Source organism: Patella vulgata, chromosome 7, assembly GCF_932274485.2.
Source record: "Patella vulgata chromosome 7, xgPatVulg1.2, whole genome shotgun sequence".
Lineage (NCBI taxonomy): Eukaryota > Metazoa > Mollusca > Gastropoda > Patellidae > Patella > Patella vulgata.
In genome coordinates this window covers 12,713,221-12,738,971 of record NC_065885.2, presented here as the reverse complement: position 1 = coordinate 12,738,971, position 25,751 = coordinate 12,713,221, and the positions used below count along the sequence as shown (strand labels likewise).

At 34.9% G+C, this 25,751-nt stretch overlaps 1 protein-coding gene across 1 annotated transcript in view; it reads right to left on the bottom strand.

The window, feature by feature from the left end:
• Window positions 1-13,185: 13,185 nt before the first annotated feature.
• Window positions 13,186-25,751, bottom strand: part of LOC126828485 (leucine-rich repeat serine/threonine-protein kinase 2) — a 61,570-nt gene continuing 49,004 nt past the window's right edge. Inside the window, exons 54-62 of the mRNA XM_050558239.2 lie at window positions 25,259-25,360; window positions 24,355-24,456; window positions 22,897-23,069; window positions 21,356-21,434; window positions 20,412-20,581; window positions 19,607-19,756; window positions 18,665-18,837; window positions 17,727-17,804; window positions 13,186-16,649 (exon numbers count right to left, since the gene is read on the bottom strand). Of these exons, the coding sequence (XP_050414196.2) occupies window positions 16,534-16,649; window positions 17,727-17,804; window positions 18,665-18,837; window positions 19,607-19,756; window positions 20,412-20,581; window positions 21,356-21,434; window positions 22,897-23,069; window positions 24,355-24,456; window positions 25,259-25,360 (1,143 nt within the window). The 3' untranslated portion in view covers window positions 13,186-16,533. The remainder of the gene's footprint in view (window positions 16,650-17,726; window positions 17,805-18,664; window positions 18,838-19,606; window positions 19,757-20,411; window positions 20,582-21,355; window positions 21,435-22,896; window positions 23,070-24,354; window positions 24,457-25,258; window positions 25,361-25,751) is intronic.

Below are 25,751 nucleotides of genomic sequence, written 5' to 3'. Positions count from 1 at the left end.
CTTGACAGTTGGAATTCGATATAAGAGTAGGTCGTAGTGCCGCTGTCCGGGCAAAATTTCCCTCATAGCACACTGTATGGCGTATGCCCGTCTTCATTAGCCCAGTTCAGAGCAAAACAATATGGACGTTAAACCCCATTTCATTTCATTTCCATATCGGGTACATTCGGTTAGAAATATTTAATGAAGAAAAATTTGACCGTTTGTTTTGCAGCAGTAATACTTATAAGGGTTTTACACTGTGAAGCTTGTGTTCAATCAACACTACTGTTTTCATAACATTTTCTTCTATTTTCATAACATTTGCACCATTTGATGCCTACAGCTTCCGACTAATTACATAAAATGTCAAACTTAGAGCAGTAAAAATCATGAATAGAGAGAAAAATGAAGACATGCGGCACAGTAGTCACGTTTTCCAGATGCATGATCAATATTTCCATGCATTTATTATGTCTGGATAAGCATGACCGAAAACAGATTGACTCCTGAATTGAACATTATGTTGTAAAATGTAGTATAGAAAGGATAGGTTCGCATTTTCGGAGTATCTGTGAAAGGTTTACTTATTGCCAATTAAATTTTGAGACAATAATAGTTATTTTGTTCCCTGGTGACAAGGAGTAGGGTCGCCTGTCCAATCTCATGGGTTTTTCTCCGGGTCCTATGATTTCCTCCCACTGGTGAAGACAACCATGCGCAAATGAATTATTGAAATAAAATTGAACCATGTTAGTCCCAAAACGACCTAGTTTATGTAGAAAGGATGTTAAACCTCATTTCTCTCTCATTTAAGCTCTGATTCTGGCAATATTTAAGGATAACGACCATTGTTGTTTATCTCTCTTGATTATATTACTAAATGTAAACAATAGTTATTTTGGTTGCCAACTGATTTCAGAATTAGATTTTCCGAACATCTTATTTGACAAGTCAAATGCTTGTAAGATGCAAAAAAATTTATAGATAACATTCATAATGAATGTCTTGATTACAAAGATTGAATCTGGTTGGTTTTCATAGATTAATAACAATATTGCTACATTTCAGTACTTACCTTTCCGAACGTCCATGTTTTCACGTTTCTAATTTCAGCCAATAGCTGATCCTCTTGACAGGTTTTTAATTTCTCAATCAATGTTCTGCAGTCAGCAGGCTAAAATATGAAAGGTAATGAAATGTTGATCAAAAACCATAGAAACAAAAATAAATTAAAAAAAAAAAATATATATGTCAATGCATAATATTATAAATTTTCATTTAGAAGTTCAACAGTACTGAATATTAGACAAATAAACCATATTTTACATTTCAAAAAAAAAAAAGGTCACTTTGAGTAAACAAAATTAACAAAAAGTAAATTGCACATTATGTATTACAGGCGTTTTGTACACATACATTATGTAATGCTGTAGTAGATCATTACAAAAAAATTCAAAGAAAAGAAAAGTTTGAGATAAACTAGATAAATGAAAGAAAATCATCAGTTTGTTATTATTATAAATAAACATCTTACCACATCTGTTGAAGACTTCTTTAACTTTGATCTGTCAATCTTCATGTTGGAGTCTTATTTATTTCAATCATGACAACTATAAATAGAATTAAATCTATTATAAGAAACTATTTGTGAACTTCTTTGAACACATGGTTGCTTCAAAAACAATTAGTTTCATGAGCAAGTCTGGGTATGCTAAACATTTACCCCTTGTAGTATTTATTTGGCATGGATAACAACCTTGTCAGCATTTCCCACAAAATAAATTGAAAGTAATTAAAATCCTGTACCGGTATCACACTTAAATCATTTGTTAACAATTAATAGTGCTGGTTAATATCCATGGAGATAAAATTGACAATTAACAGCGTAATATTTTGATACTGCTGGATCTGACACGTACCGGTAACACGTCAACAACCCCCCATGTACATTATTCATAATTATTGAAATAGCTTTCTGGTTTATCCAGACTCACACTAGTATGAAACATTTAGGAGGTTCATGTACATGTATTCCCTCTTTATCTTATTGTCTCCCTCCCTTATTGTTTTGCAATCTGATCGAAATGCAGATCTATATTTCGTTTCGGTTTTCTATACTTTTGATGGCCTACACTACATGAAAATCTGACTAGTTGTAGTGGAAGGTCGCGTCGGACTTCGTACGAGCGGCTTTTGACACTATGACGTCAGACATTGATTAATCAATCAGCATTGACGTTTCTAGTGGTTTGCCCACAGTTCCGTGCACGCCAAGAAGTCGCCGAAGCAGATGGTTTCATTGGCTAATCCCTCACACCATTCAGAAAGCAGGTTATATAACAACTCATCAAGATCCTAGTGTAGTACAGACAAATAAAAGAAATTTTGAACTATAAAAACGAAACGAAATAGGATCTGTGTTTTAATCAGATTGGTTAGTTTGTTTTCATTTTGAGTAAAGCCTGTATCACTACAGGCATGGAATAGTAAAGCACAGTGGATGCTTACAGCTAGCCTAAGTCCCTTGATCCATTCACTTGATCTGCTAAAATGAGTTGGAATGCACAAAGTCTAATAATGAGCTACTGATAAAACAAGTGAAAATATTGATTTTGATCAAAATTTAGATTTTCACAAAAATGAGTCTATATATATATGCTACTATCTCTCAACCCAAAAGATCAAAATGGCAATCAAACATTCTAAAACACCTTTATTTGGACGTTTTGTAAGAGTACCATATTAATAAATCTTTCTTTTGTCTTAAAATTCTTTGCAAACCTAGTTATTTTACTCAAAAATAAAAATGTTTGGGGTGGCCAAGTTTAGATTTGTCGTTGATTCCATAATTTAGTTAGGTTTTAAAACGTTAAATACTGTGTATTTCAACATGGCGTCCCAGGGGTTTAATATTATGTAGGTACAAATTAGTACCAAATGATTTATTTATATAATGCCTTGGAAATAGGAAGTAGGAGGCGACTAGTATGCGTCTCTCTTTTGTGGACCGAGGTGAGATTGTCTGTTGTATTAACTGGACGGGTAGGCCTGTTCACCTTCGGTTATGTATCAATGTTGAATGAGCGACTTCTTATCAACCTGATCGGCTCTGGACCGGTTTGATTCTATGTATATCTTATACATGTAACTGGGAGAGTAAAGATTTTTTAGCCGAAAGAATATCTTCCGTCAAAACAGTGGTTGATTCCGAGGAAAAAGGGGGAATCATGACCGACCGATTTGATCAATAAAATTAGCCATAACGAGAACGTAAGCAGAGAGTGAGATCATATAAGAGATAAGAGTGGCTATGAAGACTGGTTATCCCGAGTGTCAGTGATTAGTTTCGTTCTTATTGAACTCTTCAGACTGATTGGACTCGCGTGACGGGCGTTTTAATTTATACTATTCCGAAACCTTGGTGGGGGTTTCCATGGTTACTAACTGGCGGGGTTACCCTCTAGCCGGGATTTGCAAATTTTTTACCCGGGTCAGTAGCTCGCTAACCGTGCCAAGTGGTAGCCATGGAATTCCCACCAGGGTTTCAGAATAGTATAAATAATAACGCCCGTCACATGAGTCCAATCCGTCTGAAGAGTTCAATACAAATGAAACTAGTAGTCAATGACACTCGGGATAACCTGGTCTTCACAGCCACTCTTATCCCTTATATTATAGTTATTTTTCTCCCCTCGTTGATGCACGATTGGTCAATCCCCTTTCGTAATACTTGGCCTATTTGCGAAGCGGTGAATCTGAAGTGCACTGTGGTATCATGCATGCTTCTAGGACTCCGGCTGTCCATCACCAAAGTCACAATTTGCGATAAAAAAAAAAAATGAAAGTGGTGATGGTGATAATGCGTGTTCACCCATCATGCTTCGTGACTATGCTCCACCCCCAAATATGATGTATCAAATTAACCAGAATGACCCTGTAAAAGTAGGAGGCCATCGAATTTAGGCCCTGGACGAACTGGGCCTGGGCCATGGGCAAAAATAACACTTCATCGCTGCTCTCCACTCCCATATAGTCGTATCAAATTAACCAGCATGAGGCCCCGTCAATGTTTTAGAACATCAAATTTGGGTCCCTAACAAATTGGGCCCTCACAAATATGGGTCCCTGTCGAATTTGAGCCCTTGGTGAAGCTGGGTATCCTATTTATAAATAATACAGGCTGAACTGTCCCAAACTTGTGATATTTTCTGTCTACATCTAGGTTGTCTTAGGATTATATTTCAAATTATTAGCTATCCGTCCTTGATCTCTCATAGTCCGGATTAAACCCCAAACTTTATTGAATGGACTATTTTAACTGGCATGTAAAAATAATACATGCAGAAACTGTCATAGTTATACAATTTTAACAAAAACAAGTTCTTATAAACATATCTAGAATAAAGACTCTAATAATTATTCAAGAAAAGAGACAGTGCTTTACTTGCCAAACGATTTGTTTTTTGAGCAATTAGATATGAAGAAGAAATTGACCTTACTTGCCCTACACATTTATAGACTTGGAAAATAACAGTGTTTAACATTGGGAGGAGGACAAACATCAATTGTATCAATCAATTATCAGCTTGAGTAATGTATGCCAATAATTGATCTTCAAAGTTTTACCAATTGCAAGTGTCAAGCACTAGTAAATTATTCTTTGTTTAAAGTTATTGAAATCTTGCTTTCATTAACTTTACATCCAACTTTAAAGAGTTGGTTTCTATTATTCTTCAATTCGTGTATTGTGACATTTTCAATACTATCAGTATCACTCTTTGAAAATATGCACCACAAAATGCCTTTTTGTTGGACTCAAGTTTAAAGATTACTTTGCAATATAATGTTACCTTAATTGATTGTTAAAGATACATTCCCGGGTACAAACTGGGTGATTTGATGATATATTTGGTCTAAAAACATATTCAAACTAATTAATTTATCATATTTTTGGTTCAAATCCTTCTCAAAACATTGCAATTGTCAGGGAAAACCTGGCTATAAAAACTTGATCAAAAGAGGTCATGTTTGTGTCACGTGACACAGCGGGTGCGATGTCGGAGGATAATTCATTGCATACAAAAGACGATGTTGCCATTATCATTGACTATTACAAATATCGAAGCCTAATAAAATTCTCGGATTATCCACTGCCCGAGTCTTTTTCCTTGATTTTTATCTCAGAAAGTGTTGTACGTCTAACTCTTCATAAAGTTTATAAACATGTACATCAAGCGCTCAATCTCTGCGTGCAACCTTTGATGTCACGCATGCACACAGTCCTAATCGTCAAGCTGTCGATTAGGGAAACCTGTTCATTTTTGTCCTGTATGCGCTCTATAGTCTATGAGTGTTTTTCAGGGAATTCAGTATTTTTCTAGTAAGATTGGATATTTCTACTTTCCACATATACCAAAATTGCCATACTTTTATTGGAAATAACCATTGGAAATGGGAGCGTAGCTTTAAGTATTGGAATACATGTATTTTGTTCAATATTTAAGAATCTTTTTTTTAAAAGATACATTGTCCCAAAAGTATTTATTGGTGGTTATTTCCAATAAAAGTATGGCAAATTTGATATGGAAAGTAGGCTACTCAATCTTACTAGAAAAATACAGGATTACCCGAAAAAGACCAAAGGGGACAAACAGTAAGCACTGGGCAAAAATGTCAGAGTATCACTAAATGGCAACCAGAGTTTTGTCTGCTAGCTTATTGTGTGCTAGCTTTACTCAGGGAGTGGTTGTTATTTCTTCATCACATGATTAGTCAGTTTGGGGAACATTTAGGGGTGTCAATGAACAAAAGACTCAGCAATTAAATGGCAGAAAAAGAAATTGACAGAAAATAATTAGGCCTCAGTATGTATGGTAAATGGACAGTAAGTAATGAAAAATACATTCTGCAAAATGGACCCTCCCTCAATGAAGTTACGTGACAAACATGGCTTCTAACAACAATTTATTTATAGCTCGAGGTATCTCCCAGCAGATATAAAGTTTTAAGAGGGATTTGAAGCATATTTTTGACAGATTAATTAGTTTGAATGTTTTTAGTCCAAATATTTCTACAAATCACACAGTTTGTATGCGGGAAAGTATCTTGAATGGATTTATGATACATTGTATTACATCTACATACATGTGTGCTGTACAGTTTTCACACCGACACTGATTTTTAGCAATAACATTTCTACTTGAAAACAGAAAACAGTGGTAGATAAGAAACCTCATCTCGCAACCCTCCGTGTTTCGAGATAAGAGATGGTGCTATACAGTTTCAAGTGGCAAAACCCCCAAGGCTAATCACATCGGGCTTCAAATAAGCAAAATTGACAATTTTTTCTTCAAAACAACAATTGACTGTTATTTATAACATTTCTGCCACATACAGCTACAATTAAGCAGAAAATCCTACCTGACATGGGTAAAAATCCCCTCTTTTTAAATAAAAGTGATAATAGATGGCTGTCTCTGCTCTGACATTTTAAATTTACATCTTTAACACAAAGGCGGGGCCTCGTGTACAATAGCCAATCAAAGTACTAACCTGATCCGAGTTGCGCAGGAGTAATATACATGTATCGTAATTATGAATGTCCATATCAATTTTGATAAAAACAACGCTTTATTTACTTTGTCAATATTTGCTGATAAATGAAAGACTTTGTTTCGGTAGATTGGGCTGAGTATGTCTAATAATTTCTACAGTATAAAATTAACTTATTTTTAAGATGTTACATGCATTAATAAAGAAATTAATTTTGCCAGATGAAACTAAAGGCACCCAATTGTAGCTAAAATTGAGTAAAAACAAGCACATCAGTATATTATATCTTAACGTTTTTAGCTACATTCTCGTAGCTAGTTGCATGTCTGCCCTGTCATCACTTGAGAACTTGTCATTTGACCGTGAACATTTGCTGCGGTGAGTTCAACACAGGGTTGTAAAAATCCACTAGCCCGACGCACGGGGCTACCAATCTATTTAGCCGTAATAGTCCTGGGCTAGTGCCCTTTTATTGGTTTGTGACTCAAACTAGTGACGATATAGATAAATAAACTATAAAATATCCCACATTTATTCCTCATATCCCAAGGAAAACTTAATCATAAGAATAGATTTTCTGTAGTATTTACTGTACCCCTTCTATTCCCTTTTATTCATTCATAATTGACATTTCATTTCTCCATCTTGCACACTTTGACCGGTCATGTATAAGGTCATGTATAAACCAGTTAAAATCAGGTTGATTTAAAAACAAAAGACTCACTTATACTTTATATTAGATTAGTTCGGACATAAATATTTGAAAGCTTACCTTTGTATGTTTAAATACAAGATAATTTTGATTATTTAGCATGTCAGGTATTTCCAAACAATTTACTAGGCCTGTTCATTACACACAGGCCATGATGAATGGTTCCAGTGACCCGTGTGTCATCAACTTTGACCCTATCGGCACACAGCATGGCACTCGAGTGATAATATAAACAATTTTACTATCCTGTCTATTTTAATATTGTATCAGCACATTAAACTGATTTGTTTCATTTGGGGACTCTTTATTATAGAGTGACCAGGTAAATAAATACGGTAAAACAATTAATTTGTCAATCAGTTGAGGCTATCTGGTGCTTTACAGTAAGTGCTAATACAGTGCTAGGACTTTCTAGGAAAAAGTGCTAAATTTTGGATGTTTGGGTTTGGTCCGGTTCACTGATTTTAATTACTTGGTATGCTGATCTAAACAACATGTCCGTCTTGAGTAGCATTGCCCTAATATAAATTACATAAGCGTTGACAACTATTAACCGGCCAGTGGGAGTATCAAATAACTTAACATTTTAATTTCTAAAATAAAAATCTCATTTCATATAAAGTATTTGATATCAGTTGTTTAGTCTTCCAAAAACCAAGTTTTATCATGCTGAGCTATTTTTGTACGCCCATATTTTCAAGTGGACGTGTATTGAGTCGCCCCTGTCAGCCCACAATTTATTTGTGGACACGCAGTTCCTTTCGATATTGGCATTTTATCCAATATTAAAAGCTGTTCTAACATATCACCATTCCACCCTTATGATGGTTGAGTTCGAATTTCATGAAAATCGGATTGAAACTGCCCGCTCCTCGTTCGCAAATAGTATAAAAGTATATAATACCAAGGTTGTGGACACTGTAGAAGTCACAATTTTTTTATTCGATTTTGATCAAACTTAAAATATATGTCTATATTCCACGGATTTTTGTTTCTTTCCATATTCGCACATATCGGTCCGTAACCTCCTAGATTATGGACCCTGGGTGTACCAAAAATTACAGTTTATACCCGATTTTAAAAACCGTTTAAATATACACCGTTACACCCTGGGTTTGAATTTTGTGATAATCTGATCGAAGGCTGTGGCCCCTCTAACGATTTGTATCCGGTTTTGAAAAAAACTTAATATTATATGTTTATGTATCAAAGATCTCGGTTTGATGTTCGCGTATATCGGGCCTAACTTCTTGCCTTGTGGCCCCTATTTTACGAGAAATTGTAAGAATAATACTACGAGTTCTTGATGTGGAAATTTACACGGAAATATATATATATATATATATATATATATATATATAAGCAGGATCTATTTAGATAAGAAAGATATATCATATCATATCCCTAGCCATAAATAAATATTTCCGTGTAAATCATTTAATTGGTTAACATCAAATTGGTCAATATCAAAGTATATGAGTAAAATAATGTAAGATATTTTATACCCTGGCTTAGACAAGCTGCTGTAGATATTACATCAAATTAATAAGCTTATTATTACATTATGTAATATTTGAATCAATTTTTTTAAATTTTATTTAATTGTTATTAAATTTGTTTATTTCTGTCTTTTATAGTTTTTCTTATTCTCTTATTCAAATTTCATAGAATCTGATTCCAAACCCATCTAGCTTTAGTTTTACATTCTAAATATAGAGCAGTGTAATATGACACTTATACAATACACCATCTGAATAGATAATAATTGGGCTACAATTAATTGTCTTTGAGAGGTTGATGACAGGATTCTCTTCAACAAATCTTTGAGGTCACATTCCCAAACTTGAAGAAATCTGGCTGATTTCTAGTTGGTCTTAAGACTGAATAATAACGTAACGTATACAAATCTTCGAGCGGGAATTAAAGGATGTTAATTTACTGTGATATATTATAAATGACATGTGCTATATGAAGTATTTACATATGGTCTTTAGTGAAAGAAAACATTGTTGTGGCTACCATTCCTGGTTTTGAAGGTCAGATATGATATGAAAACGAATATCGGTTTGTAGGTTTTTTTTAACCGTTTCACCAGTGCAACCGAAGCGTGACCGGTTAACTGAGTAGCCGTATGCATCCTTAATTATTTGGCAATCAAGTCTACGATCTTTATTAAAAACGATAGGTTGGCAGGCAACAAAACATATGCACAAATATTGAAGATTAAATCTTGTACCTTGTCGAACTATGGACTAGTGGATATTAATGCTGGGCTAGTGCCTGACAGTAGACTACTAGCCCTGGGCTAGTGGATTCAAAAAAAATTTTACGCCCCTGGTTCAACATTTATAATGCAACTAATTTTGACTGGGTGGGCACCAAAGTCTTGAACAGCTCTGTATTACAGTGTATGTCAACAAATTATCTAATTCTTTACAAAATGTTTATTATATTGGAAAAACAAACCGGAATATTTTCTAGTCCCCTGAAAAAACGACAACTTCAGTAAAATCCTACTGAAAAATAAATTTGTAAACGGGAAGAAAGTCAATTCTCAGTCTCCTGAATTGCTGAATCCCACGTGGGAATGCAACACTCGATTGATGCGAATGTAGTTCCAAAGCGCTTCATTAATACTTATAAGGTTGATTTTATAATAAACATGAAAAAATGAATATAAAATAAATAACTAATACAAATACCATAGGCCAAGATGGTCTGTGGGCGAATGATGTAAAAGCAATTTTGCTGCGTAATCTTCGCAGGAAGAGAAAACCACAAAAAATGGCGGAATGAAAACGCAATGGATTTGTAAATTCTAGAAAATTCCAAGGACTATTTTTTTTCTAATGTGTATTTTCAATTACTTTGTAGTGATTACAAGGTCTTGGCGATGTTGGCAAGGGGCAAATTGTGGTGAATACAACTCAATTTTCTTAATTATTATTGAAATACCAACCTGCAGACGGTAGCCATGTTTAGATTGTAGACCCCGGATGAAAAATTGTCTGGTATAAGAAATAGTTATCCAGACGTTAAAGTATATTGGGATTTAAACATATACAACGTCTGGATAATGTGGAGTTACGGAGTCCCTTATATCTACAACAAAACCAAACAATATCGTAAGCGACATTATCATTATGCTAAAAAAAAAAAAAATCTTCATTATGTTGGTGGGTGTATTTGTTGAACTGGGTATTAAATTACCCGCTAAAAATATAATATTACGCACATATATTTCCGTGTTTTTTGGTCTGGTGAAAGATAGGCCTAATCAGATTTTAGGATTTAGTCATTTTGACATTCACGCTGCAACTACAAGTGCAATAATTAATTGGGACGAAAAACCGAGGTCCTTGGCGTGCACGTAAAAGATCCCTTGGCAGTTGGAATTCGAGTCCGGCTTAAATTTCCCTCATACACGTGTCCAACATCAGCAAAAAAGCAAACTTTCATCTGTACAATATTGGAAAAATTCGACCGTTCAATACCACTAAAATTACCAATCTCTTGATAACTGCTCGTTATTATACTCTCTGCCAAAATACCATCAAGACAAGTACATGATCAACTACAAAAAAATTCAGAATAAGGCTGCCAGTAGCTGAACATATTACACTTGTTTTAAAAGATCTTTACTTTACTAAACGTTTATATTCTTTATTAAGCACCACAAGAGCAGTCAAACTGACTGAATGTTCAGTGCTCTAGAAAATTATTATTATTATTATAACACACTATTTTAACTAAGGTACACATGGTTCAATTGGTTGCATTTTTCAACCTACCGTATTTCTAGCTACTTATGTTATTCTCATAACGTACCGTACAATGATTAGATTTTTCTTTTTCAGAAGTACCGGTAGTGCAACAGAATGTCATCGATGAAATGGCGTTTATTTACAATGACAACCTGACCAACCAGCTGACAGATACATCTGATACATTGAATCAATCCCAGGAATTCTTGGAATGGGATATTTCAAACCTAGATACCTCAGCTTTACCAGGATTACAAAATCCAATCGATTTATATTTGGAATGTGATGATGATGATTGTTACTCTGCACCACCACCTACTTATCCAATTACTGGTCCATCGACACTGATTGGACAAAATGTTCATTTAAAGATTTCCTTTCCACCCAATACAGAGTCTAGCTTGAATAAAAACAATTTATTTTCCTGTCAAGAATGTGAACAGAGATTTAAAAGTGAAAAAAAAGTTAAAGATCATATGAAAGCATTTCATAAAATTGAAAAACCATATAATTGCTTGAATTGTGAATATTCATCAACATCTTTAAAACTTCTCAACAGACATAAAAAAAGATGCAAAAATGGAATGACTATTAATAAAAGTGATGCAATCTGTAAGGCTCCAACTGTTAGTTTTAGGGCTACACCTGAAACTTCAAATAAAGAACAATTGCATGAAGTGGAAAGGGAGATAGATAATTCATCCGATATAATTATTTCAACTGGTTTAATTAATAGTTTGTTGGAAGACAAAATCAAAAAACCTTTCAAGTGCAATGATTGTTCATTTTCAACTAAATCAAGCAGTTTGTTAAAATCACATGTTCAGACTGTTCATGATTATAATCGAGAAATGTTTAACTGTACCATATGTAACTTTGAATGCAAACAAAAGAGAACTTTAATGGACCATATATTATCTCATGATGACAATTCTCAAGCATTAGTCTGTGACATTTGTAAGAAGACCTATATATCTCATGAAAAATTAAAAAGACATCTATTAACTCATTCTACTGAGCGACCATTTGCGTGTGTATTATGCTCCAGTGCTTTCAAGATGCAAGGGAGATTAACTGATCATATAAAATCTGTCCATTGTAAAGCTGTTAATTTAACTAAAACAAAATTGGTTGTATGTAGTTGGCAAAATTGTGATAAAATATTCCGTGATAACTTTAATATGAAACTTCATTTAAAAACTCATGCAATCTGAAACTTAGGGTGGGGGATTTTACATGATGGGCTAAGCCTGTTTCCCAATCCCATTCAGGTATCCTGAATAAAAATATTGTTTTAAAAAAAAAGCCCTGAAACTATTTTTAATTTTTGTTTGTATACAGGTTTGCTTTTCATGTTATATGTCATTTTCATTTATGTGCAAAACACATCTGCAGTGGCTCAGTGAGTAAGAAATTGGCCCGCTAAACTGGAGTTCCCATGTTGATCCCAGTGTTGACATAGAAAGTTCATTGGGATTTTTTGGTATGGTTCCCCTTTGTCAGTGATGCATGACAGAGGGTCTATCAAGGGACAATGTATAGTCGTTGAGATGGGACAAAAAAACGAGGCCCTGTGTACAAATTGGCGTGCATCTAAAAGAACCCTTGACAGTTGGAATTCGATACAAAAGTAGGCTGTAGCACCGCTGTTTGGGCAAAATTTTCCTTACAGCACACTGTATGGCATATGCCCCGCTTTATTAGCTCATTCAGAGCAAATCAGTAGGATGTTAAACCCCTAATGACTTATGGCCGTTTTTCTTTTAGTCTTTAGAAGTGGAAGAAAGATGTAGCTTTCTAGTTTTATTTTTCTGTACCGATCAAAGTGAAGGGAAGGGATGTTTAAGAGGGCTCCGTCATTCCATGTCGGTTTTATTACAGAGGGATGTCTCATGAACGATTGATGATATCCTTATGAATGAACCTATTATAGTACATGTGCTTGTTGCTAATTAAACATTTCTCAGCTAAATAATTTGTGTATTTCCATGGAAATAAATTTGACATAGTATTTGTGCAAGGGTACGGGATATTGCCAACTGATTGATCTTGTGTTTGATCTTGTCTCTTCTATGGAGAAAGGCTGTCTCTTATCCAAGAGGTAAAACCATGCAGGAATGTTCCTAGTGTTAATAGTTCACATGAAAAAATTAAGACAAGCAATTACATTAATAAATATACATTTATTATTATACATGGGGTGTATATAAAATGACTTTATCACAAATGACTTTTAAAAAAAGTGATGGAAGTATTTGGTATGTTCTACACATTAAAATCAGTATTTCAGGGTTGTAAAATAAAAACATAAATATGAAGAAAAAATAATATTTAACAATAGAGATTTATGGTAGAGATATTAACATTTTGATTATTTTCTCACCGGATATTCTCATCAAAAAATATGATAAATAGAGTTTTATATACACAAATTTTACATGTAGTTAGTACACATACATTTTTGAGTTTTGTATTAATACAAAAACTTTAGATATGTATTTAATATACATAAATTATATAACTATATTCAATGTACACAACATTTATGTATACCAGTTTTATACATCAATATACATAATTTTACATGTATATTTAAAATACAGATGTGACGTCGTCCTTTGATGTTGGCGTACCATTATTTCCAATAAAGTACGGGCAACTTGCCAATCGTGTATTATCTGTACATGTACTAGATGAAATATTGGATTCACGTGACATATTTCATTGAAAAGCACGTGCAGGATAGTGTCTGTATTTTAAGTTGTTTAATGGTCTCGAGCTAATATATTGAAACAACACGAGGCGCTAGTATCAATATATTACTTAATGTCTCGCTCTCTACCATTAAACCATACTTAATATTCACAAATTGCATAAATATATTAAATATACATAAATTTTATACACATATTCAATTATAATATACTCTTCAAAAAAAGTAGGGGATATTCAGAAACAATACAAAACTGTGGAAATGCACTGCTGTTTTTATTACAGGTAAGCAGTGTATGTTAATAACAGGCCAATTGCCTACACATGAACATAAACAGTTCATATGGGCGGCTTATTTGACGGCCCCATTTCACTCTCAAAGAGATACACTATCAAAAGTGAAAATGGACGTTTTTGATTTTTGTCTTAATAATGAGTAATTGCTCCACCAATCCTCAGACATTCAGAAATTCGTCGTGGCATGCTCCTAATCAACCGCCCAATCACGATTTTGGGCATTCTGACCCACTCCTCTTGTAGTGCCAGGCCAATTCTTGTAGTGTTGTCGGTTGACGTTGGCATCGACGAACACATCTCCCGATCAAACTAAACGTAACACACTAAAGCAAAGATACGCTAAACAGTAAATCTTATGCAAGAACCGATAGGAAAGCAAACATGGATAGGATAAACCAGCAAGTGGCAGTTTTCATCAACCCTTCCTTGAAATGTCAAATTTGACAATGAACTCCTCCCACGTGTATGGCGCTATTGCGTGCTGCACATGCAGCACAGTGGTTCTGTTGGGGCGATAAGTTCTTCATCTGTGAACATACTCTCAAAGCATGTCAAGTGTCCATGACTATTTATCATATCACAACCTGCATAGGTATTTGCATTTCAATATCCCCTACTTTTTTTGAAGAGTACATAAACAACTTTATACATGCAATCCATATACAAACATTTTATACACATATTTAATATATAAAAAATTTATACACATGTTCAATAATAATATAAACAATTTTATACATGCAATCAATATACAAAAATTTACACACATATTCAATATACAAAAATTTACACACATATTCAATAGAAACACATTTTATCCTGATTTACACAATGAATGGTATCTATGGATTACTTTTGTTTTATTTTGGGATATTACCAGGGGCGGATCCAGGAATTTTTGCAGGAGGGGGTTTGCCAGGTTCCTGAGAAAATGTATCCCCCCCCCCCCTCGGCTTGAAATTTTTTGAGAAATACATGGTCTCTATCGTCATTTTGGCGTATATACATACACATTGAGCTTTTTAAATAGAGAAATCCAACATCCTGTTTGATGTCAATTTTTATTATGAATTAATATGATGACATTGTGATTCAATTTTATTGATGCAAAGCATTAATTGTGATATCCCATATGTCTATATCATTATCTCACGCTTTGAGTGCCCATCCTGTCGCACCATCTGACCATAAAGGATAAAGCACAATTATGACACTTTTCTCATAAAAAAAGGTTGTTTTACAAAAAAATTTATGTGGCTGAGCAGGGGGAGGGGGGACCCCCCAAACCCCCCTCTGGATTCTCCCCTGATTACCAAACCATAAAAATAGACAGCAACCAACAACATGAATGTGAAATAAAACAATATGATAAAGATGACTGAACACACTTATGAGAACACAAAGATGGCTAAGTTTATATGTATAGGTTTATTAATTCATTTACCTGTTTATTTATAATTTCATATATTTAAAAAATTTTGGCACATATTATTTTTTGCAAGAAATTGTCCTCTCTAAATAGATATAACCAGAGGGATCACATCATTTCAGTTACTGTACATGAACATATATAGTTTGTAGTTTTTTGATGTGAACAAAGTTTGTAGTTATTTGACATGAACACAGGATGTAGTAGCTTGACATGGACAAAGTCTGAACTGGTAGTTTGTTCATAGGAACACAGTTTCTAGTTAATGTACATGGACAAAGCTTGTAGTTACTGTACATGAACAAAGTTTGTAATTATTTGACATGAACAAAGTTTGTAATTTTCTTTAGTTAATTGGCATAAACAAAGTCTGTAGTTAATTGGCATTAACTAAGCCTGTAGTCAATTCATAGGAACACAGCTTGTAGTTAGTTGGCATGAACATGGCTTGTAGTTAGTTGGCATGAACACAGCTTGTAGTTAGTTGGCATGAACACAGCTTGTAGTTAGTTGGCATGAACACAGCTTGTATTTAGTTGGTATGAACATAGCTGGTAAGTATGTGGCATGAACATTGAACATAGCTTGTAGTGATGTGACATGAACAAAACTTGTAGTTACATGACATGAACAAAATCTGTAGTTAGTGTACATAAACAAAGCTTGTAGTTACTGGACATAAACAAAATTGTACTTAACAAATGTGTAGAGCAAATACTCTTCAAAACGTAACCCAAATAAATCAGTAATTGTTCTCCCATAAGTACGTGGTATAGTTTATTTCTCTATCCAGTTACTTAACGCAACCTTGAATATCAGCAAATTTCTTAATTTAGATTTACAGATGTGGATAATCATGGAAACTTCTGAAAAAGGAGTGAGTTGTACATTTGTACCAAATTAAATTGGCACTACAACTCACTCCTCTAAGTACCTTGCATTTTTGTCCTAGCAAATTGCAAATTTGAGCTGGTAAATTTAACTTCTATTTTGAGTACCATAGATGTAAACATTATAGTTATTGAAATTGTTGATAAAATCCAGAATCACATCACTACCAAACATTTTACGGTCCAACAATTATTTTAACTGCTTACAGATCTCCGTCTTTTGTGAAATCTGAGAGTTAAACTTTTATCATCATTTTTCACCATTTGTGGTAGAATGGAATCCCATACAGCTATACAACCATACTGGTTATCTGCAGTTTATAAAAAATCAGCTGATTAAAAGAAAATACCATTTTCATCACCGACCGGGCTAATGAAGACGGGCATACGCCATGAAGTGTTCTACGTGGAGAATTTTGCCCAGGCATGGCACCGCTACCGTCTACCGTTATTTTGAATTTCTACTGTCCATGGTACTTTCATGTGCATGTCAGGCCCTATGTACCTCTCTCCTGCACCCGGTTTCCACCCACTGCTAAAAGACCCCTACGCACAAGCGAATTATTGAAATAAAATTGAACCATATGTCCGAAATGACTTAGTTTGTGTGGACACAAACCAGGTCATTTGGCACTAACATATTGTTCAATTTTATTTCAATAATTCGCTGGCACGTAGGGATCTTTAGCAGTGTTACGCAGAGAAAATTTAACAGGTGACCCTACTCCTTGTACAAGCGAGGTATCAAAACCATGCCACTTGACTCAATGACAGACCTTCTGATTCAACACCAAGCTTTAAAATTTGATTGATCTGTGATGACCTTTATACTTGGATTTAGGTGTCATTGGCATTTGTGAGGGTTTGGATGGCTGAATGGTTAGTGCGTGCACTTTGCACCATCCGTCTGACAAGGAGTAAGGTTGCCTGTCTAACCTTGTGGTTTTTCTCAGGGTCCACCGGTTTTCTACCACTGCTAAAGATCTCTATGCACAAGGGAATGTTTGAAAGAAATGACTAGTTTGTCTGGGTTAAACTCTCTCTCTCTCTCTCTCCCTCTCCCTCTCTCTCCAAAATGATGCTTAGCTAATTTTGGCTATTTCAACAATTTCTGAATATTTCATGCTGATAGTTATAAGTTATTTTCAAATTCATATTGTCGAGCAGTGCCTCCGGGCTAAACGTGCAATGCAACATGAAGAGTATTACTCTTGTATATTATTTGTTTAAAAGACTTTATTTTGTTTTTTCCATCCCATCCAAACCACTAAACCCACTTTCGTTCAAACCCTGAACTGTTCTAGCCTACAGACCGTAACCTACACCCACTGGCCATTACATGTGGAAGTCTGTAGTGTATATTTATGAAGCGTCCTCATATGACATACCTTTATCAATATCTGAATCTGGTCTGTTACGAAATCCTAATCCACCACTTAATATCACACAATCTTTATCATTCTCCGCTGGATAAAATAAAATCTTATAATAGGCCTCATATATTTTAACACAATGAAACTGGGATTCAATGTCTCCTCAACTCAATAGTAAAGTCATTTTGAGACAAAATTTTTTAATTTGTGTCATGCAAGTTTAGAGAATTTTGCCTGGAAAGCAGGATATCTGCCTACCCTTCGTTAATTTACATGGGTTAACCTTGCTTTTCTGTCCCAACCAAATGACTACAAACACTTTCCTTGTCAGCCTCAGCAGCACCACCTCTGAGAAGTAAAGACCAGGCTTGTAAACTGTCCAGCTAAATAAATAAATGATGGGCACTAATTGAAATGAAATGGGGGGTAACATTCTACTTTCCTGCACAAACCAGAATAGTGAAAAAGGACGGAAAAGTCTGTTGGCTACCAAGATTTCGTCTAATGGTTTGGATGCAGCTATGGTGGGTGTGGCGCTAGAAAGGGCAAGCTTACTCTTCCAGACACCTGTTACCACTGTTCATCATGCTTTTTGTATATGGTGAACAGTCCATTTTGCCTATACCATTTTTTTAGGACTTTGAATTTTGTCTCATGGTTTGGATTGTTCGTACTTTGCTTTATTTTATTTATGCAGTGTGTTATGGTGGAAATTTTGCACTGACAGCTGGGCAACGGGGTCCACTCTTATTATCGAGCTCCAACTGTCAGGAAATCTTGAACATACTGAAAATGTTATACATTTGTCCTTATTATTTATTCGTCTCACACAAATATAAGATGCTTGTCCTTGGTAGGTCCCCCCTGTCCTGCACCACGGACAAAGGGAAAGAATCTTTTGAAGAATCTTCTCGACCAAGTTTTCTAGTGGTAAATTTGATGTTTAAATTTACCTTGTAATTTAATACACATGAGACATCTAATAGAAGCTGTGTGACGTGCAGTAGAAACAAGGGGAGATAATAACAAACTGTCAACTATAACTATCTGACCACCACCTGTACCAATCCATAATACTTTATCTTGAAGCACCATCGCTGTAATTCTTGAATCATTTTTGGGCAGGCTGTGATAAAAAAATAAAAACATAAAACATGAATATGAACAAGCTAGAGAGAGAGAGAGAAATGGGGTTTAACATCCACACGAGACAAACTAGGCCATTTTGGGACTAACATATGGTTTAATTTTATTTCAATAATTTGCTTGCGCATAGGGGTCTTTAGCAGTGGGAGGAAACTGGAGGACCCGGAGAAATCCATGGGGTTGGGCAGGCGACCCTACTCCTTGTCACATACAACCACGGAATCGAAACCACGCCAGTTGACTCAATGACAAACTTTATGATACAGTGCGCATACGCTTACCATTCAGCCATCCAATCCCCCGAACAAGCTTGAACACAACTAAAAACATAAAGTAACTTAAAACTGTGGTAAGGATATCGTAGATCTATACATTTTGGAGAATGAAAATAGTTAATTCTATATGAACAGTTATATCAGAATGGTCAGCACTAAGGTTTTTATATATTATTCATAAGTTCAACTAGATCCATGCAATCAGGCTCCCAGTTCTTAGTAATCTAACATTTAGTTTGCAGATCATTTGACTATAACACAGCACATGTATTGCCCTTTCTTATATTGAATCTCAGTGTCTTCAAACAACTTCGATGGAACCTAGCTGTTTAGAGGTTTATATTCATAAGCCATTTTCTGGAATTTTTAGACCTCACTTTGAGCATAAATCTTTATATGATATTTTAGTGACAAATGCCACTGGCGTATCGTTACTTTGAGAAGAAAATGTTCATGATTATAAACTAAACTTACTTGAAAATAGTCTGTATATTACAATCACCACGATCCCTACGTTTACCTTTCGATATATCCCAGACTTCCACCACACTACACTGTCGTTTAGATATATACAGATGTTTCCCTAATGTCATTGTTAGAATAGGTTTTCTAAAATTGTTCTTACTGAAAACATAATACATGGAAATGATTCAAATTGAAATATAACCTAGTCACACAAAGCATGGAGAGAGAGAGAGAGAGAGAGAGAGAGAGAGAGATATGAGGTTTAAGTCCATTTGACATAAACTAGGTCAAATCAGAACTAACATATGGTTCAATTTCATTTCAATAATTCGCTTGTGCGTAGGGGTCTTGAGCAGTGGGAGAAAATTCTACTTCTGGTCACGTAGGAGTGGGGTATACACGACACTCAACTCCATTACAGACCTTATGATCTAAAGCAGATGCGTTAGTCCATTCAGACACCCAAGTTTCGGGAAGAGATGGTAAGATCATGGACCAAAAAAGGTACAACAAATTATTTGAATCAAGATACAATGATTGGTAGGTCTTTTTATGATGGATGGGGATGAAGGATTCAGACCACTGTCCTTTAACTAAATCAAGTGAAATGGGCATGTAATGTCTTGCTGTACCTTATTTAGATCATTTTGACACTAACATAATACTATAATTCTTTAGATTTAATATTTATTTGTGTTTCCATGGAAACAAATTTGACTTTACCTTATTTAGATCATTTTGACACTAACATAATACTATAATTCTTTTGATTTAATATTTATTTGTGTTTCCATGGAAACAAATTTGACTTTACCTTTCCTCATCGGTATCAAACATCTTTTCAACAGCCATACCCTTACTAGCTAATATTACAATCTGTGAACCACAAGATGCAATTGTTTTATTCTTATACTTTAAGATACAACATACAGGGTCGTAACCTTTCCCAATAATCATCGGGGGTAATGGCTGTGTGTCTGGTTCCTGTACGAAAAAAAACATAAAATATGATTATTGTGGATTCCAACTGTCAAGGGTTCTTTCCCTTTTCTCGTCCATCACACCGAGCAATGCCGAGACTACTGCGCCGCCTTCTCTCATTAATGGAGTAAAACATCAATACCAACAAACATAGGAAAAAGTCACCTTAAAAAAAAGATTAACAATGCCTTCCCATGTACAAACCAGGTGATTTGATGATGTATTTGGACTAAAACCATATTCAAACCGATTAATCTATCAATATTTTGCTTCAAATCCCTCTCAAAACAATGTACTCACGAGGAAATACCCGAAGATATAAAAAATCTATTATTAGAAGCCATTTTTGTCATGTTATAACTTGATTGAGAGAGGCCCATTTTTCAAAATGTATTACTCACTGTCCATTTGCATTACATATTGAAGCCTAAGTAAATTCTTGGATTATCTTCTGCCAGCTTCTTTTTCTGCCATTTAATTACAGACTCTTTTGTATGCTTAAACCCTTAATGTTACCAAAAAACGTCTAACCAATCGATCAAGAAACAACAAGCGCACCCTAAGTCAAGCTGGTAGACAATAAGCCGCTGGGTTGACAGTTAGTGATACCCTGACAATTTTGCACAGTGCTTGCCTCATGGGTGTTTATCAGGCAATCCAGTATTTTTCCAGTAAGACTGGGCGTCTCTTCATTCCATTTATACCCAATTTGCCATACTTATATCATAAATAATTACCCTATAAAATCTTTCGTGAGAATGTATCTTTAAAATGTACCTGTAATATTTCTGATACTGGAAAGAATGCTAATCTCCCATTGGCTAATCCAGCAAATATAACATCATTTTCATCTGACCTATAACACAATTTTCATCTGACCAAAACACAATTTCAGTAGTAAAATGAATTCAATAATCTAGGGGATTTAGCCCACTATACAAAAATGTGAATTTCACTGTTTAATTGAACAATATGAAAATCATTACATTCATTAAAGATATATTATGTAAGATTTAGATAAAGAGCTGTCAGTTCTCGCTATAACAGTTCCAAAATAGATAATGCAAAATGAATATATCGAAAAATCAGTCATATTACTTTATTCTGAGTGAAGTTACCAGTGTTTGAAGTTTTAACGAAATGTAGTATGGATTGTTTATTATCATAGCAATGGTACTTGTTAAACGAGACTATGACCCTCCCTCCCACTCCAGCCAGGGCAGCCTTCGGGTGCGCTTGTATGGTCACGACTAAACGGCAAAGTATAGTTCACTACACCTGAACGGAAGCTAGTTCGACCATAGTCGTCAAAATGGACGCCGTTCTCTTCAATGAACAGCTACAAAACCTTTTAATCAATGAAAACGCAAGTTTGCTTAATGAGAACTTTGATATGACCACATCATTCTTTGGAGATAAATTCTCGGAACGTTTGCCAAAGACTATGCTGAAAACGCTATACCAGAGGTAGAATATGATAACGACGATTTCAAGAAATCTACTCACAGTTGAGTTAGTGACCGAGTTATCCCCAGACAAAAAAAATGAACAAACCAACAAAATATCCAGAGTTTATTTACATAATTTATATTTACAATGTATATCAAACTGGTGTATTTATGAACAAAATCGTTTGTTTGTGTTTCTGTTTTTCCAAATAAAATTCACAAATAGATGAAATATTTTTACTATAATACTGTCACTTTCACAATTTCAGTCTGACACCAGTCTTGGTCGAATTGATTGGAAAAACATGATTATCCACTTTATATAATATGGAATCTACTTAAATATGTTATATGAAGTTAAATAACTTTCAGGTTCTGGAGCAACATTGGTAGTATACGTTCTATCTTCAAATAACAATTCCAACACAACACATGTTTTGTCGCGAGCCGCCATTTTTAATCTGACTTGACCAGCCTCAACCGACCTCGAAAGGTGGGTTAATCATGGTCGTGACTATAGTCTAACCATTTCAAGTTCGGGTTGTGCATGGTCGAGACCTAGTTGAACTATGGTCGAACATTTGGACGAGCCGAAGGCGGCCCTGTAAGCCACTGGTGAGTTTGGTCACCCGAATATTTAAGTGGGTGGGGTGGCAGGGTGGTGAAACTATGACTCCAGTCTGTATGCCACTGGTGTGTTGGTCACAGGAATATTTAAGTGGGTGGGGTGGCAGGATGGTGAAACTATGACTCCAGTCTGTATGCCACTGGTGTGTTGGTCACAGGAATATTTAAATGGGTGGGGTGGCAGGGTGGCGAGACTGTGACCCTCCCTGCCACTCCAACCCGTATACCACTGGTGAAACCTACCTTTTAACAAGATGTAGAGATAAAACTGAATCTGAAAGAACTTCTGTAGAATTACTTATCTCTCTTGTTATTGTATCAAATACAAATATTTTGCCAATCTGTGTACCAAGTAAAATATGTTCTGGATCAACTGGTAACATACATAATATTCTACCATACGGAAACATGGCACCCTGTTAACATAAAAACATGGCACCCTGTTAACATAAAAACATGGCACCCTGTTAACATAAAAACATACTTAAAAAAATATATATAAATATAAAAGTATAATGGTTTAATAAAAGATGCATTTCAGACTACCAATTGATAAAAGGCTGTAGCCCGAAACGTATCCTGTATTAAACCATTAAAAATAAACACACTTATATATGGATATACTACTTCTGAATTTTATTAACATGCTACGTTTCAATACTCATACAGGTATCGTTATCAAGTAAATAATCTTTTTGCTTGATAACGATACCTGTACGAGTATTGAAACGTAGCATGTTAATAAAATTCAGAAGTAGTATATCCATATAAGTGTGTTTATTTTTAGTGAAATCTATTTCTATATGTCTTATAAGGATTATAAACCATTATACTCTACACAGTCTTGTCAAGTGTTGTTCGTGAATTATTTACCAGGATTTTTTTCCTGATCTTCGCCAGCTGTATCACTGAGATCAAGACTTTACAAGTATCATAGTCCATGGCAGGAGTCTTGTTTTACTCACATTTACTGACAGTGTAACTGAAAGACCGGAGTGGTTAACCTGTCAGTGTAACTGACTGGCGAAAGACCAGAGTGGTTAACCTTTCAGTCAATTTACATACCATAAAATTATAATGTCAAGGAAATTAACCTTGAAATACTTGAAATACAGTTGAAGTTATATCCTTTATGTCAAAAAACACATAAAAATATTGATAAACAGAACATGCCAAAGTTCAAAACACTGGTTCAATTACGGTACAATTTCTTGTTAGAAAAAAAAAATGTTTCAGTGATAAAAAGGTATTACCCGGTACATTATATAGTTCGGGATTTGCTTATGTTCACTGTCATGCAGCAATAATTCAGGATAACAATTTTTTTATTCCATATGATTCCCGCTCATAAACAGAAAATAATATTAATGCTTGTGGTATCAAAATTCTTTTCAAGTAAGTCTAATCGCAACGATCCATTTCTCTCTGACTATATTTCATTGTATTGTACTTGATAATAAGTAAAAAGAGGTTGTTCTGCTGATTGGGCAATTAGGGAAATTTTGCCTGGAAAGCGGCGCTACGGCATACTTTTATATAAAATTCCAATGGATTTTTAACGTGCCCACCATTGTGTACACAGGACCACAGTTTTCCATCTCATCCGAAAAACTACCAAGAAATTCAATGTAAAAACACAGCTCTGGTTATAATTTAGTGTTGTCTCCAGGAAACTTGTTATAATTTATTCAACGTATTTACCTTAAATTCATCTCTATAATCTAATAAATTAAACCAACCAAATTGCATATAATCATTGTCACCACTGGCTATCCATAGTTTGGTTTCTTCCTCATCTATTGGCTGTCAAAGTAAAACAAATTCGATAATTTAAAGGCAATGGAAACGGCAAAACCCCAATAATTATTTAATTTCTGAATAAAATTTTGTTTAAGAAAAAAAAAACAATTAATACAATACTTTGGTCATTTCAAGACTAATATAAGTTGATTAATTCCTATGGTCACATGAACCAATGATTGATGAATAATTTTGCCCGGACCGAGGAGTTTATGCCTACTCTTCAACACATTGGTTGCCAAAGCAAAATAATTTTAATAATTTAAAAGGCACAGAGTTTAACCTTGAATCAACACATACTTGAGATTAAGATAATGTTATTTATCTCTAAGGTCATGTGCAAAGGGTAGGGAGGATAATTTGGCCTGGGTTGTGGGGTTTCTACCAACTCATCATTGAATTCGAAATGTCATGAGTTTTTTTACACATATTCAAATGTGTACATGAATGGACTTTGATTTTTTTTGTTCCACCCGAATGACTACACAGTACTTTCCTTGTCTACCCTATAGGTGATACCCCAGACTAGATGTTGTTTAACAAGGAAACTGGAGGACCCAGAGAAAAACCTATTAGGTTGGACAGGCGACCCTCCGCCTTGTCATGTACAAACGAGAAACAGAAACCACGCCACTTGACTCAATGACTGACCTATGTTTTTCACACTAGTTAAACCACTAGACCATCCAACCCCCATTTATTACAGAATAAATAGTTTAAAAATAAACTGGCAGAATGTTAAAAAGAAAATTCTAAATACATTTCAAATCGCTAAATATCTCAGCTTATTATTTGACCAATTTACCTGATATGCCATACATTCTACAGTTGTGCCCACAGATATTGGTCGAAATTCTCTCAAACAATATAACTCAGCTGATCGCAATTTTCTACATACTTCCTTTGACTAGAAATATAAAATAACATATAAACAAGTATTGGGAATCAAGTGATGGGGCAACTGGTAAGAAAAAGCTTCTTGAATGTGTATGCCATTGACCACAAGTTACAGATCTCCTGTTAGCTGGCAATTTAAATATAGTAGTCTGTCACGCTGCTGTTTGGCCAAACTCTCCCTTATAGCTCACTGCCTGTCTTCTATTTCATTTGGATTTGATCCCTGTGTTGGTCAAGAGAGTTCCGCAGGATTTTCCAGTGAGGTCCTGGACAATTGCTGTCTGGGTAAAATTTCCCTCCAAGCACACTGCATGGTGTATGACCATCTTCATACAGGTTGGTTCAGACAAGTAGGCTGTTGAACCCCATTCCATTTAGTCATTCATTTTATACTGTCTGTA